The sequence below is a fragment of the Ammospiza caudacuta genome, chromosome Z, assembly GCF_027887145.1.
Source record: "Ammospiza caudacuta isolate bAmmCau1 chromosome Z, bAmmCau1.pri, whole genome shotgun sequence".
In the NCBI taxonomy this organism is placed as follows: domain Eukaryota; kingdom Metazoa; phylum Chordata; class Aves; order Passeriformes; family Passerellidae; genus Ammospiza; species Ammospiza caudacuta.
Window position 1 is genome coordinate 20906995 of NC_080632.1, and position 15177 is coordinate 20922171.

The 15177-nt window shown below is 43.1% G+C and overlaps 1 protein-coding gene across 1 annotated transcript in view; it reads left to right on the forward strand.

The window, feature by feature from the left end:
* Nucleotides 1–15177, forward strand: part of ELP1 (elongator acetyltransferase complex subunit 1) — a 36683-nt gene that overhangs the window by 15521 nt on the left and 5985 nt on the right. The window contains exons 19-35 of the mRNA XM_058823342.1: nucleotides 702–775; nucleotides 1363–1441; nucleotides 1706–1785; nucleotides 2632–2772; nucleotides 3863–3948; nucleotides 5038–5186; nucleotides 6023–6146; nucleotides 6565–6662; nucleotides 7929–8130; nucleotides 9056–9117; nucleotides 9660–9722; nucleotides 9838–9898; nucleotides 10468–10581; nucleotides 11234–11345; nucleotides 12488–12615; nucleotides 13007–13161; nucleotides 14160–14238. Coding sequence (XP_058679325.1) covers nucleotides 702–775; nucleotides 1363–1441; nucleotides 1706–1785; nucleotides 2632–2772; nucleotides 3863–3948; nucleotides 5038–5186; nucleotides 6023–6146; nucleotides 6565–6662; nucleotides 7929–8130; nucleotides 9056–9117; nucleotides 9660–9722; nucleotides 9838–9898; nucleotides 10468–10581; nucleotides 11234–11345; nucleotides 12488–12615; nucleotides 13007–13161; nucleotides 14160–14238 — 1807 coding nt within the window. The remainder of the gene's footprint in view (nucleotides 1–701; nucleotides 776–1362; nucleotides 1442–1705; nucleotides 1786–2631; nucleotides 2773–3862; nucleotides 3949–5037; nucleotides 5187–6022; nucleotides 6147–6564; nucleotides 6663–7928; nucleotides 8131–9055; nucleotides 9118–9659; nucleotides 9723–9837; nucleotides 9899–10467; nucleotides 10582–11233; nucleotides 11346–12487; nucleotides 12616–13006; nucleotides 13162–14159; nucleotides 14239–15177) is intronic.

Consider the following 15177-nt stretch of genomic DNA (forward strand, 5'->3'; position numbering starts at 1 on the left):
TGCCGACATGTGCTATCAGGATGTGCAGGGGTCTGTCACTGTGAGCACCTTGCCAGCCTGCAAACAGTATGTGCAGTGCTACAAAGCTGGTGCCCTGCAGTGCTACAGCAGAGCACCTCACAAATCTCCAGCTGCAGAGGGATTTTGAGCATGCCTTTGGAAGTTAGATTCAGTAGAGGCAGGTAGGTATGTGCAGAACTGGGAAGGACTATTCAAGTTCCTAATGGCTGAGGTAGTGTAGTGGTACATATTGTGCCCTCTCATCATGAATCCCAAGACTCACTTCCTAGTATTTACTAACAGCCCTCCATTAGCCTTGGCACTTAGTTTTTTGCTGAGCTTGCTCTTCAGAACTGCTAGAGATTCACAGAATGGAGAAGGATGTAATTTGAGAGGCACTTTTGAAGGTGTGGAGCTCAACATCTTCCACAGAGCAGGACTAACATGAAAATTTGATCAGGTTGCTCTGGGTCATGCCTGGCTGGATAGAGTCCAACCTTCTGAGGAAGGAATGTTTCTGGACTGAGAGAGTGCTCAGGTATTTTTCCACAGTTGTTGAAATTGCTTGTCCTCTGAAGTGAGCAACCAGGCCCATGCACTTGCAAGTAGCAGACAGGCCAAAGAAACTGGCCAGTCCTTACTTTCCCCACAATGTAGGCAGAGTAACTAAAGTAAGTATTCGTGTGGATCTTGTGTTATAGATGCCAAGAGGAAATTTGGAGACTATTCACCACCGTGCTCTGGTTCTTGCCCAGATTCGGAAGTGGCTAGACAGGTAAATGGTGCTGGTGTATTCTTGTCTTCCCTCCTCCAGTCTGAGCTGTTAGATGCTGACTGACCTGGAAAAGAGAGGGAGGCTAAAGTCAGAGGAATTGACCTTGTGAGAGGGAGCAAAACTGTTTCTAGGGTGACCACCCAGGAGTCTAGCTTTCAGCTGTGCCAGGTACTTCTCGCTTCACCACTGAAGGGCTAAAAATTGTGTGGGTGGGAGAAATCTTCATTGCTCCATTCTCCAGACGTCTCAATCACTTCAAGCTGGCTGTTTTCCATTTTTTACTGAGTTCATTTACACTGAAATTTTCTGAAAGGGAACTTGATACAAAATGTAACATTGTTTTAATGGAAATAAAAATAATCGAAGTTCTGTATTGCTTCATCAACCTTGCAAGCTGGTGTGTCCCACTGCCAGGGTCAGCAGTGAGCTCTATTGACCTTGCACATTTTTCTGGAATGCTGTCTACACAGCTTATGGTGTAGGCTGTTCTCATCCCACTGCTTCTGTTCTTAGCTCTAATTTTGCAAAGTTGCCTTTGTTTGCATCTTATCACTAAGTAAACTCTCGTACTTGACTCATTCCTCCAGGCTTATGTTCAGGGAAGCTTTTCAGTGTATGAGGAAGCTCCGAATCAACCTCAATCTTCTCTACGACCACAATCCCAAGGCAAGTCTGCCCAGCTCTCTTGTGTTGTTTGCTACACTAATCTATCCTGGAATCCACTGAGCAGTGTGCTCAAAAGTGTAGGTGGTACTGCTTTCAGCAGTGATGGCTGGCTGTTCTGCACTGCAGCATCATTGCACACACAGATCAAATTTAGCATTTCCTTCATCCTGTACTTCCAGACAAGGTCTCTGAATTTATTCTTATACTTGATGTACATGTTCTTACTGTTCAGAATATCAGTGGTAATACTCTTGTTCATTTCAGGCATTTCTGGAAAACACAGAAACCTTTATCAGGCAAATAGATTCTGTGAACTATATCAACTTGTTTTTCACAGAACTGAAGTAAGTATAAGTCTGCAAATGGAAGCATGCATGCAATCAGTGGTGGTACTTTATTTTGTCAAAATGTTGACAACTCTTCAGTGTGGGTGCAAGGAATCAGAAATCTGGCATGTTGAGTCATAAAGTCTTGAGTAGGCTCAGTAGTTTCAGGGATAGCATGTCTTGTTGGAAATTCTCGTTTGCAGGCAGCCATTAGATTTTTGTAGCAAGTAATTAGTACATTGTCCTAGTGCTTTGACTTCTCTACTGTTTCGCTGTAGAGTAGTAAATGAGAACAGAGAAAGTTTTTTCCCTCATAAAGAGGAGTAAGGTAACAGTGCAAGGGGCCTGATACTTGCCTGAGTATCTGAGGCCAAGATACTTGCTTGAATCCTCAAACCAAGTCCCCTGACTTCTTTTTTAAAGGCTCAGTGATGAGGCTTTACAGTGATGGTAGTTTCACAACTTCTCAAGCTTGCTAAAGTCAATAATTGTGTAGGAACTGGTGCTATCACTTCGGTTTGATTTTCAGTCTTGACCTGACCAGAAATAATAGCAAATGCCTTACTCTTCTGAATTGTTCAGTGGAAATATCCATAGTGAATTTACAGCTGTATCTTGTAAATCTTGTCTTCTGATTTTTTGGTGCTTCTGAAGTAAATGTTTGACCAGTTTTAGGGGATTTTTTATGCCTTTCTTGGCTGACAATCAGTTTGGACTGACAGAGATTTTTGGAGAACTTCCTGTTAGCATGGCAGTTAATGAGTAGTTATGTTCTGCATGCATTTGAGTTCCTTAACCTTACTGTCTTTGTTCTGGGCTATGTGGCGGGTGGTGCTCTTATTCACATTACCTGTTTTTATGCAGAGATGAAGATTTCACTAAGAGTATGTACCCATCTCTGAACGGCAGCAGTAACAGCCAGCCACGCCAGCATCCTGATCAGGAAAAAGTAAACCTCATCTGTGACGTGATGAGAGTTGCCATGGAGCACATTGACCCTCAAAAGTGAGCACTTTCTTACTGTAAAGGAACCATTAGAGAGATTTCCAGTAAGTCATTGACAGGAAGCAAAGCTGTCCTTGACATCAGTTCTTTGGCCCTAGGTTCTCTGAGGTGAGCTTGTGCTCCACAAAATTAACTCTACCATGCCTTGCTTCTGCTGAGCATGCTGTCCTGGAAACATCTAATAATTCCACAGACAGCATACCAACATTTTACTATTAAATAAAATAATAGAATTAAAATAATAAATGCAGGATGCTTATAAAGATTTTGGAGATACACTCAATTTAGGATCAGTCTGTGTGGGAATGGAGATATGAGCAAGAGTTTCATCTTGGTGAGTTGCTGACTGTTTGAAGCAGCTGGCCCTTTGGAAAGATATCAGCTGTTCCATTTGACACAGAATTACTTTGTAAATGATCAGCTCCATTTTTCTGATTGATTACCTTTTTGGTAACTGTCCTTCTTGGATGAATCAACACCAGACAAAGATAAAAGCTGGGAAAATAGGATAGTAACAATGCCTGGTGAAATGGTGTTAAGGTATTGACAGTCTAATATTAAACAGTGGAGAGGGGAGCAACCGGTGGTGAGTAGCTACTGAGCCCTGAGAATTTAAACACTTTCCTGCAAACTTTCAGAAAACAAAGCATTTGCTTGGCTGGGAAAGCTATTTTGAAATAGTAAATGTGAGATGTATGGAAGTACAAATAACACGCTAGAAAGCTGTCATTTTTTTAAAAAATGCTATTTTTGTGCCAGATTTGGAAAACCATGTCCAGCTAGCTGAACTTTCAGAGAGAGTTTCTTCATCATGCTAGCTGGCATGGTAAAGGAAGCTCATTCTACTCAAAACACACCTCCAGCTTTGTGACGTGTTTGGGAAGACATGCTGATAGAAGAACCTTTCTGGTCTATTCTCTTCTTTTCCTGTGTTTGCTGCCTTCCTCTAGGAGGATCACAGTGCCTGAGCAGTTTATTTTATTTTTTTTTTACTAAGACGTAAACTAGAACTTGTACAAACTGCTTTAAAAAGGAATAAGCTGTGTTTCTGCCTTCTCATTTTCTCATTCACTTCTTCTCTTTTCTTCAGATACTGCCTGTCAATACTGACAGCACATGTGAAGAAAAGTCCTCCAGAACTGGAAATTGCTCTCCAGAAGGTTCACGATCTTCGAGGTTTTGTATCAGAAACTCAAAAGTTTTGAAAATGGGTCATTTGCAGAAGCTTTATGTTAAGGAAACTTCTCTATCCAACCAAAACTGTTAAGGGGGAAACTTCCTCATCTGACCATCCAGGATCCTGGCAGACTGGCAGTCACATTTGCACCACCTGAGCTGGGACCACCCCCCACAGCTACATCCCCTACCCTCACAGTCAGACCAGGATTCCTTACTGGCTCCACCTCAGTTTCCCGTATCAGAGTCTCAGGCATTCTGGTCCTCAATATAATTAGTCTCAGTGCAGAAACTAAGTAACAAAATAGCAGCTCCAGCTATTGCCCCTGAGGAGAGGACCTGAGCAAAGGAACCCCTGGGCCTGTGAGTACTTTTATACCCTCACTGTATATCGCTGCAAAAATCTGGCAGTCCTCAGCTCCTACTGTGTCTCACAGGTCTCTATCCCCTTTGCTAGGCAAGGGGTTGGCAGTTCAAACTGGAGCTCTCACCACCCAGTGCTCAACCTGCCAGATTTCCCAGCACAGCTGAATCCTGAAATACTGCACTGGATGTGTTCCTCAACACTTTGATCATTAGCCTGGTTCACCAAAAAAATTATTTTAGGGTTGCTGTTTATGGAGCAAGCCAAAAACCAGAAATGGACTTGAATCCAGTATGTGTTTAGGTACAGCAGCATATCAGCTAAGATAGGCTGCTCTACATACCCTCAGCCCACCCTTTTGACTCGGTCTTTTGGCAGTTACCCCAGAGTTGGACCTGTTTTCACTTTCCAGTTGGAGCTCTAGTTCTCCCAGAATGGAATAGGAGGTTCCTACTCTTGATTCTGGTATCCCAAACTAGCAAACTTTGCTTTTATTCTGTGCTGATCCTTCAAGTTCGTCACAGTTGCACACTCACTGCTATGCTGGGGATGGTCCTTGAAGTTGCCCAGTAAAGGCAAAGTAACCCCTCTGCAAGGCAGAGCAAGCTGTTAGTCCAATGGGGTCTCTCTGATGTCAAGGTTTGCTTGATGATGCATCCTTTCCTCACAGCAGGGCTCCACTGCTGGTGGTGTAACAGGTCATATGCTGTTTTATCTTGTTGCAGAAAGCATTACGCCAGATGTCCAAACTGTGAGTGCAGAAGAAGCACTAAAGTACCTGCTTTTCCTTGTGGATGTCAATGAATTGTATGATTATTCCTTGGGGACGTATGATTTTGATTTAGTCGTCATGGTGGCAGAAAAGTCTCAAAAGGTCTTGGTTCATAGTTCCAGCTAAGGAACTTATTTTTCTACTTTCTCAAAGGTTCTCTGTAGTCTGCAGATCAGCTTGCATGTTTTCGTAGTAATGGCTCTCTACCCAGGCAGGATTGCAGTTGCTCAGAAGCCCTATGTGTGTTTGGGATGATGCTGGGCAACTGTCATGTCTCTGCATCCTTTGGTTCTTGAGCACAGCTCTGGGAATTTATTTGTGTTCAAGGTGAAACAGTGCTGTTCTAGAGCAGCAGAGCAAAGTAGCTCTGGGGAAGGGAGGGATTGGTATCTGAAGTTTTGCAACTGCCCGCCTTTCATTCTCAGTTCTGCACTTCTTTTTCTTGCTTCTTTAGTGGTTCCTATGATAATAGCATGTGGGTTTAATGTGAAATCTCTGAACTGAAATGCCCATCTGCATCTTCAGAGTTTTCTAATGTTATAGCAAATTCTGCTGCTCATCAGTTAGGACACCCTATTCGTGTTAACAGGTTTTATAACCTTTGGTGTGGGGAAGTTGATCAACCTTATGTCTGCAAATGTATACATAATCATAGATAATAGAAAACAACACTTGATATGACACATAGGCTTGAATTTTAAATGTTGCCAGCCTTTAGATAGTGTTGAAATCCATGTGGGAGCCTGGTAATTCAAGTTAGTAATTTCTGACAAGAGTATGTGCACAAATCGATTAAGATGACTTACATTTGGGGGGAAAAAGCCTTTTTTAGTGTGTTACCATATTTTTTCAAATATGGGACTGTCTGTTTGTGAAGATGGGAGCAAATAAGGATTTTAGCAGATTAACTCAATTGCCATTTTTATTTTTCTTTACAGGACCCAAAAGAATACTTGCCCTTCTTAAATGCCCTCCGGAAGATGGAAACCAATTATCAGCGATATACAATAGACAGACACTTGAAGAGATACACAAAAGCTCTTGGCCACCTCAGCAAATGTGGTAGGTGTCCTAAGGAGGATTTCTGCAGTGCAACATGTCCGTTTGGGAGAGCCTTTCAGGGGAAATAGCTGAAGAAAGAGAAGGATTGCATAAGATCATCTTCCCATCTGGTAATGGGTGGTGAACTTCTGCTACTTGCTTTTTGTACTATAGGTTTGTGTGGGAAGAAAGAAGTGTTTACTCTTCTGTGGTCATGAAGCACGTGAAGTCTTGTGTTGTTCCTGTTCAAGTGAATTGTGCCTGGTTAATATCTCTTGAGGCAAAACCTCAAGGAAGTGAATGCTTTGATTTTACAGTAGTAGAATGGGTGGTCTTCCACCCAGGCACCTCTAGTTGATTCTTCATGTTGTGAACCCAGACTGTCTTGGAGCCATGTACTTTCTCCTTAATTTTTACAAAAAGTAAATTATTTCTGCAGGTCCTGAACACTTCTCTGAATTTCTGAACTTGGTGAAGGATCAGAATCTGTATTCTGAGGCCTTGAAGCTGTACCCCTCTAGCACTCAGGAGTACAAGGTGTGTAAGCTCATGACAGTGCAGTGTCAAAGGTTTATATTCCCTTATGAATGTGTTTGGATCTCCTCAGCACCTTGCATGAGGGCAGGAAAGAAACTGCAGCTGCATGTGTTCAAGCTCTGTAGGTCGTTGCTCTTCCAGTGCTGTCTGAGACCCTCTTCTGAGATAACAGCTGGAATGACTCTCAGCACTAACCCTGTGTGACTTGGTCATCAATGGTTGTTATTCCTTTGATCCTGTGACTCAGAGAGCATCTGCAAGTCCTGTTTCTTCTGCTGCACTGTCTTGTAGTTTGCTGAATAACTCATAACCTCAGAAAGACTTCTCCCTATTTTGACCTCTGTGTGGCTTGCAGATTGTGTGGGGACAATTTGTTATCCTTAAACTATTCTGAAAAGTGCTGAAGAACTTGAACACTTTTGGATGTGCTGTTTCTTAGTACATAGTGTCCCTTACTGGTTTCAGTATTACTGAAGAACTTCAGCTTGTCCAAGGTTGAGATAAAATGTTAAATACATTTAATATAAGCTAATGTAGATACTGTAAATACTCAAACACACAAGCCTTTGTACAAGGAGGAGTTGAGTGAGAGAGGAAAAAGAGAAAATTGGTCTATTTGCAGCACAGTGAAAGCAAAAAGGAGTCTTTATTCATGAGGGAGATCTGTTTCTGAGTGACTCCTTGGAAGTAATTTATTATTCCCCCTGTATCCTTCCAGTGAAATCCACTTACCCCTTCTTCGTGGAGATAGTGAGCTTTGAGTAGCCTGTGCCTGTAGAGTTACAGAGCTTGTGTGTTCCCTTGTGCCAGTGTTTGTTTTCTAAAGTAGGTTGATTCAGAGAGATATTCTAACAAAAACTGCTCATGTGGGTGAGGAGGAAGGGTCTGGTTTCCTGTAGTATCTAATTTACCCAGCATTTGGTTTGGAGAATCAGGTACCACCCCTGTGTCACTTTACTGTAGCTCTGTGAAGTATCTCCATGTGCTGATCATCAGCCCTTGGTTTGATAGTGTTTGAAATGAGGTAGAAACTTCATGCCTAGAAATTCCTTGGAGAAGCTGGGTAAGAGGCTTTTGTTGATGAGCCTCCATTTTTACCAATGGAGGACTGCTACTGACCTTTCTTTTTTTTTTTTCTTTTTTTTTTTTCCTTTTTTTTTTTTTTTTTGTTTTTTTTTTTTTTTTTCTTCTTTTTTTTCCTTTTTTTCTTTTTTTCTTTTTTCTTTTTTTTCTTTTTTTTCTTTTTTTTTGGTCCCTGTCTTTCAGGATATCAGTGATGCATATGGGGAGTACTTGATTCAGAAGCAGCTGTATGAACAGGCTGCATTGATATTTGCTCGTGCTGGCATCTTTGCAAAAGCACTTGATGCTTTTCAGAGCAGTGGCAGCTGGCAACAAGCCCTGTGCATGGCATCACAGCTTGGTTACACAAAGGATAAGCTGTCCAGCCTGGCACGGAGCATGGCAGGTAAGCCTTGAAGAGATGTAAATGTGCAGAGCAGAGTGGCTGCTGTTATTTATGGTTCACTTCAATTTTTCCTAAAATTCAATGAAAGCTTCATTATTCAGCAGCGGTTTTCTTAAATGAGAACAAAGATCCCATGTTTCCCCAAGGTTTGTGCATTTGTACATGACCTTTGTTTCTCAAAGGAACCAAAAGATGCTGAAGCTGAATTGGTAGGCAACACAGAAGCTGCCAAGCAAACTGTGCCCTTGGCTGCCCGGTGCTGACTGCTTCTTGCATTGTTCCCTTGCAGCTGGTTGCCAGACTGCTCTTCCAAATTGCCTCATTAGTTAACCCCAAGGAATGGACATGCACGTGTCTGATGTAACTGAGGCCTCTAGACATTAACTGGTGCAAGTGCTGTGCCTATTCACCAACCTTAAAGGCTGTTGGATAATTTGGAGCTGCATCTTGTTTTCTCCTTGAAGCCAGCTAGCAGCTAGGACCAGCTGATACATAAAGCTGTGTGCTGTCCTAAGGAGAGGAAGATAGCTGGTCGCAGAATTTTTACTCACTAGCACAGGTCAGACATGAGGTGTGTTGTGGACCTGGTGGACCTATATTTCAGCAAGAGAATGGAGCATCATTTCTCAGAGGCAGAGTTTATGAAGGGCCACTTAACACAGAGGGAGTATGGCTTCTGGAAGTCTACTCTTCCAGAGTCAGATACCCCAGTATTTGCTTTTATTGTCAATGTGATTTAAATCCTTCATGCCTTTAATGATTTTTATGGTGCCCTTTTTAAATTACAGCTGTAATTTAGCAATTGAGTACATGTGTGAGTGGATAGAAAGTCTCTCAGTGAGTGGTATCTTTCCTCTACTTTGTAGTTTTCTGGCACAAAAATCTAGGTTTTTCTGAGAAGCTGAAACTCCACTTTTTCTTGTAGGAAAACTAGCTGAACAGAGAAAGTATGCAGAGGCAGCCATACTCCTGGAGCAGTACACTCAGGTAATGTCATCACCCTCCTGCCTGTGACCAGTAATGCCCAGTATTGTCAGTCAGATACACCATCTGTGTTTCCTCTGTTCTGCACCACATGTGACTCCATGCATGCTGACAGCAAAACATTCTGCCAAGGGCCCCCTTGGGGAGGGCAGAGCAGGCCTGGGTGATGCCATGAGCAGGCTGGGGATAAATGCTGTGTCTCTGAGTTTTTCCACTTGTAAAGCCTCCCATGCTTTGATACGAAAAATGTTTCAGCTCTGTTTTGTCTCAGGGAGCTGAAGCATGAGGACTGGAATAAGGAAGATAGAGTTCCAGAGGGATTTCCCCTTAGTGTGGGAGAAGTAACATAGATTTGCTGAGTTGGTTTGTGGGTTTTGTTTGCTTGTTTGGGTTTTTATGTCGTCAACACCTTGAAGTAGCTGGCATAGTAGTGTTTTCCTCTCTTGACTGGGATACTGCTGTGTAGAAATAGCCATCTGAATAGCTTCTACCTGAACATGTCTTGCTAGCAGCAGCAGCAACCCGTGGTTGCTCTTTCCTTCTAGGACTATGAAGAGGCTGTTCTCCTGCTCTTAGAAGGGGCTCTTTGGGAAGAGGCTTTGAGACTGGTAAGACATTTCAAACCATAATAACAGAAGTGGAAATAAACCTTTAGAGTGCAAAAACAGAGGGATGTGGTGTGGGTTAGATCCTTGAATGATACCTTCTCTTTCCCTGATCCAGATTCACAAGTATGGTAGGCTGGATATATTGGAAACCAACTTGAAACCTGCTATTTTGGAAGGTGAGTCTGTGCTAGAATATTTCTCTGTGCTGTAGAGGCTAAAGAAGACCTTTGCTGGGTCTGTGGGAAGTCGCAGCATTTCAGTACTGGAAGGTGTATACTTTGTTTCCACCTAATTGATGCTGCTCAGTTATCTGCATTTGGCTGTCCTCAGTTCATCTTGAAGCCCTGCAGTGTCATGGGACCTTTTTAGCTTAGTCAGGCTCCTTTGGAGCTTTTCCAGACTACACAGTCAAAAGCTGCAAAGAGGTCCGTGTCTGCATATCCATGAACAAGCAGAAAAGTCCTTGTTCCAAAGCATATGTGGCAGCAGAGCTATGGACCAGGAAAATGGCTATCTGTACTGTAAGCTTTGATGAGTAGTTTTTGGAAATAAAAAATTATTTGATAGCTTTATTCTCCCTTCCATTCAGGAAGAATGTTTTATTACTATTGCTTGTTCTTCCTTTTCATGCTTTATGAGTTGAGGGATTTTTTTTCTAAGGTTGTTGAAGGACTGTGCTTGTGTAAAAAATGCTTTTCTGTTTCTCTTGCACAAATGTTTGTGTTTTGATTTTCTTAATGATCAGCTCAGAAAAGTCAGCTGATCTTCCTAGATTCCCAGAAAACAGCATTTCTTCGCCATAAGAGTCGCCTGCAAGTGGTGCGAGAGCTGAAAGAGAAGGCCTGTGAGAACCTGCAAGGTTGGTATTGAATTGCGTATGACTTTTTCCTACATAAGTAACTGTGATCATGTTTTTATGTGTGGTTTCTGTTTGCTGTGATGGAGCTATGCTCTCCTTTAGCTCCAATGGGACCTACAGGAGTAAAACAGCACCCTTCTCAACCCCTCCTCACTCCGTATTTGGAGTGTGGTTACTCTTGTATTTTCAGCTCTTCCTTGGGTCACAGCTTTCACGCAAAGAAAGTGCACCTGAAAGCTCTTCAAAATGACACAGCATTGTTTCCACAGTACCAACTTGACTGGGTGAGACAGTGCTGAGCATGTCCTTCGTGCCAAGTACCTATAGGCATATTCACCTGCCCACTGACACAGGCTCAGAGAATTCTCTGAAAGCAGAATGCTGTGTCCTAGTCCAGTTCTGCTGCACTGAGATTATCATCCCTTTTATTGTGCTGTTCAATATCACGATCCCCACCAGGGTGGAGGAGCAGTGTTGTTCTCACAATTACTGTTTCCTCTTGTGTGCTGGCGCAGTGAGTTTGGGAGCCATAAAGCTTCAGAACACCAGCGGGTAGAATGACTTTTCCCAGCAAGCTACACAGATCAGTCAGAAAGCTTGAAATAATTCTGACCTTTTTCCATACTGTGACCGTTGTTACCATATTTTGCAGATTATGAAGTGCCAAATTGCCCGGAATTGGAGCTTTTTTCTGAAACCAGCAGCGTTGTGACAGCCAGTGACATGAACAGCAAATATACACACAGCAATTCAAGAATATCAGCGTAGGTATCTGCCTTCAAGTCAGGTAGTGACTGTTCTGGCATCAGCATTCAGGAGGTTAGCTTGCTCAAGCTTGGCTTGCTCCTCCTGCAGCCTTGTAGCTGCTTTAATTACAGGCATTTGATGGTTATTTTAGCTCTCATTGGAAGGGAAAGAGCAGAAAAAGCCAAAAGCTACTAGTGCAACAGGAAGAGCAGAGGAGCTGAGAGCACGGACTCTGGGTGGGTTCTGGCTCCCATGGATGTTGGGCATATGGCCAGAATGGCTGGCTGTAGAAAGTTAGCCAGAGAATACAGGCAGAGCCTCTCAAACATTAGCCGCTTGTGTGCATGCCTTGTGTTCTTTGGCCCAGGTTTCACACTTGGTGTGTGGGACTTGCTACTAAATCTCATACCAATGTCTTCCCACAGTGGTTGTGTGCATTGTTTGTGAATGCTCTTAGTAGTATGAGCTGCAGTATGGGATGGGATGTGTTACAGGCTGGTCAGGCTGGTGTAGTCTCTGGGACCACTTCTGAATCCCCTGGCTGAATTGTGAAAGAATACAGAAGAATACAGTTGTGGGGAAAGTGTGCACATTTTAGACACTTTTTTTTTTTCTTGTGGACCATATGTAAAAGAAGGAGAATGCTGCCTTAGTATTCAGCATCAGTGTGCGGATCACTTAGGAACATTATGCAAGTAGGTCTAGTCTGTGAAAGAATTTGCTTTCCTGTGATTATGGTTAGGAGCTGAGCAGGCTCTGGAGATGGCAGAAATTAAAATGATCACAGCCAAGCACAGACCCTGGCCACCAGTGTTCTAAGTGGACCTCAACTTTGCCTGATAGTGACTACTGCTTTGTGCTTAGACCAGCTCCTGCTTTGTGTTGTTCACATGCTTTAACCTTGCTGGAACATGGAGCAGTCCTTTTTGAAGTAGAGAAACAGCTTGATTCCTGTCTTGTGTTTCAGACCACTAAGTATATTGGTTAAATAGAGCTGAAAACATTGTCAGAGCACCTAAGGTTACACACGGTCCTCTGTCACTGGAGAAGGCAAGGACTTGAGTGACAAGCTTCATGCACACTGTTGATGTTCCTTCATGCATAGCCCTGCTAACAGCGAATCTGTTGTGCACACTGTAACTGAACGTGCTCTTTCCAGGCGATCCTCAAAGAACCGACGCAAGGCAGAGCGTAAGAGATACAGCCTGAAGGAGGGGAGTCCTTTTGAAGATACTGCCCTTCTGGAAGTCCTGGGAGAGAGTGTTCGTGCTGTTGAGACTGTGAAAGGTAGGATAGTTGGTGATCTTAATCCATGCTGCAGCTTGTGAGGATGAGGACAGCTAAGGTACTGTGCTTGTTCTTACTGTGTATGCTGGAGAGAAAAGCTGCCTGGTCCATACAGCTCTCTGCATTGAACATTGGTTTACTTAATCTGCCTCTGTGCTCAGAATAACCTGAACTCTCTGCGTTTGAAGCTGGGAGCAGAGAAAAGAAGCCTTCTCTGTACCATTTCAGATTTGTCTTGTTTTTGTTCTCAGACGCTGTAGGGGCTCAGTAGGAACAGAACCAGTTCTGAGTTACTGCTCTCCTTCCTGTGTGCTGATAGCAAAGAAATGCAGCTGTTTATTTAGTATACCTGTGTTGATTGCTATTTTATTGCTTCTGTTCCCTCCTGCAGGAGAGATACACATCCTTCTGAAGCAGCTTGTGCTCTTTGGTTATGATGAGCAAGCTGGGGCACTGCAGCAAGCCCTGGAAGAGGTTTTGCAGTTGATGGAGACCTCGGTCCCAGAAATCTGGACTCCAGACCTGCAACAGAGCTCTGTCAGCCTGGTCTGTGCTCATCTACAGCACCTTTCATTCTCACTAGACAGTATCAAGTGTTTAACAGTATTTTGCATTCTCCAGCACAGACCCTAGAATCCTTCCATGGCTTTCAAAATCTGGGGTTTCTTTCTGTTAGAGGTTCAGTAGATATTCTGGGCAGGACCTGCTGATTCAGTACACTCTAGATGGGTACAACATGTATAGTCTACTGTCACCCCTGCACTGAGTGCCACATTGGATGTGATGAGATCTTCTGAGGATTGTGTTCCCTTGTCCTAGTGGTGACTTGTTTTTGTAAGCTCCATCTTAAGCAATTTGTAGAATATGGGAACACTCCCTCTTTTCTAGGCCTAATGGTAGAAGTGTACTGGAGTAGAGTAGGTCTTGTGAAGTGAAAAACTACTGGATTGGTCAATTAAGTCTGAACCATATATCATAAGAAGTAAGTTACATAAAGAAGGGTTATATCAGGCTTCTAAGCTTCAGCTTAATGCAGAATAAGGAAATCACAAGGGCTTTAGTTAGTTCCCTTCCAGAGTAAAAGTTTTTATTTCTAGTAAGTGTTTCTGAGCATTTATGGTGAACACAAAATGTTCCCCAATATCTTCCCCCCCAACTGCTGATTAGCAGGACTCTTAAAGACAGACTAAAATTGTTCTGTGTGACAGGGAACAGAGACTCCCAGATGAACTTTAAATATTGGTGGTGCTGTAATGAAGTCGGTCCTGCTGAATCATGACATTTATGGTGCCATGAAGAAGTAGGTGCTGGATAAGAGTTCTGTGTCATGAAAAGCTGTGTGAAAGCAATTCTCTCTTTCTGCCTCTATATTAACTTTTCTGAGACATTGCTGCGCTTTGATCACACCGATCACACTTTGATCCTGTTCACTTTGTACTGTGAGGTCTCCTGGTTTTGGACAATCATAGCAGAGTTTCCTTTGAGGGTGTCCCTACTTGTGCCTTGCATTGTTCAGGTTGGAAAATGGCTATTTCTTCTTACAGGTCCTGGGACCCAATTCAACTGCAAACAGCATTATGGCTGCTTATCAGCAAAAGAGGATGATGCCTCCTGTTGTACAAGGTTAGTTGAGTCTCCGAATTAAGTTTGGGTGTGAAATGTCAGGGAGGTTAGTGGGCTTGGTGGCTCTCCAAACACTGCTACCTGCCAACAATTGTACCAGTTACTCAGCTGTGGTGGTTCCTTGCTTTTCTTTATGGGTGTACCATCCTGCCTTGTGGCAAGTGAGCAGCTTTCTTAATAAAGTTTATTTTGCTCTGAATTCATGTTCTAAAACTGTTTCCTGTGCTAAAATATCTCAACTGTTCTTGGGTTACTGTGTGTGTAACGTCAGTCTGTTGTGAGGGAATTGAAAATCCGATTTCTTAAAGAGCATGTTAGATAATTCTTCTTGTAACTTACCTGCTGAATTTTTCTCTCTGCCTTTGGCAGTCAGGCCAGGCCCTTGACCAGACCAGGCTACAATCTGTCATGTCACTTTGCCTTCTCTAAGTCCTTGCAGTGAATACAAAATTAGGGCTGAGAGACCTAGCAAAGAGTGGTCCCAATTCCTCAGTCTTCCATCTCTCCCCTAGTCCTACATCTTCTTTCCCTGCTAGTCCTGAAATTGCGTGGGGAGATCCTCTGTTGAATCTATAGATGCAACCTGTCTATTGCCACTTGCCAGGGTTGGCTTCAGAAAAAGCTCTTACTCACTCCAGAAGGAGCTCACTGTGGTGCCTGAAGGGCCAATGACAGGTGAATGAATGGGGTTCTGCTTTGTGCCACTAATGGTTGTGGCTTTGTGCCTGTGCCTCCTCGTTCTGAACAGTGACACTTAACTATTAAGAGGGGACTTGGTGTGCCCAGACGTTTCCTGGGCAAGCAAGTCTTCTGAGGACACTATCCTGTGCAGGCTGGTTATCAGTCACTACAGGGAAATTATAGATGTCAAGAGATTTCTCAGCATCCTTTGATTTAAGAAAAGTGGACAAAAGTAGTTGACAGCTCTTGAAGAAACTG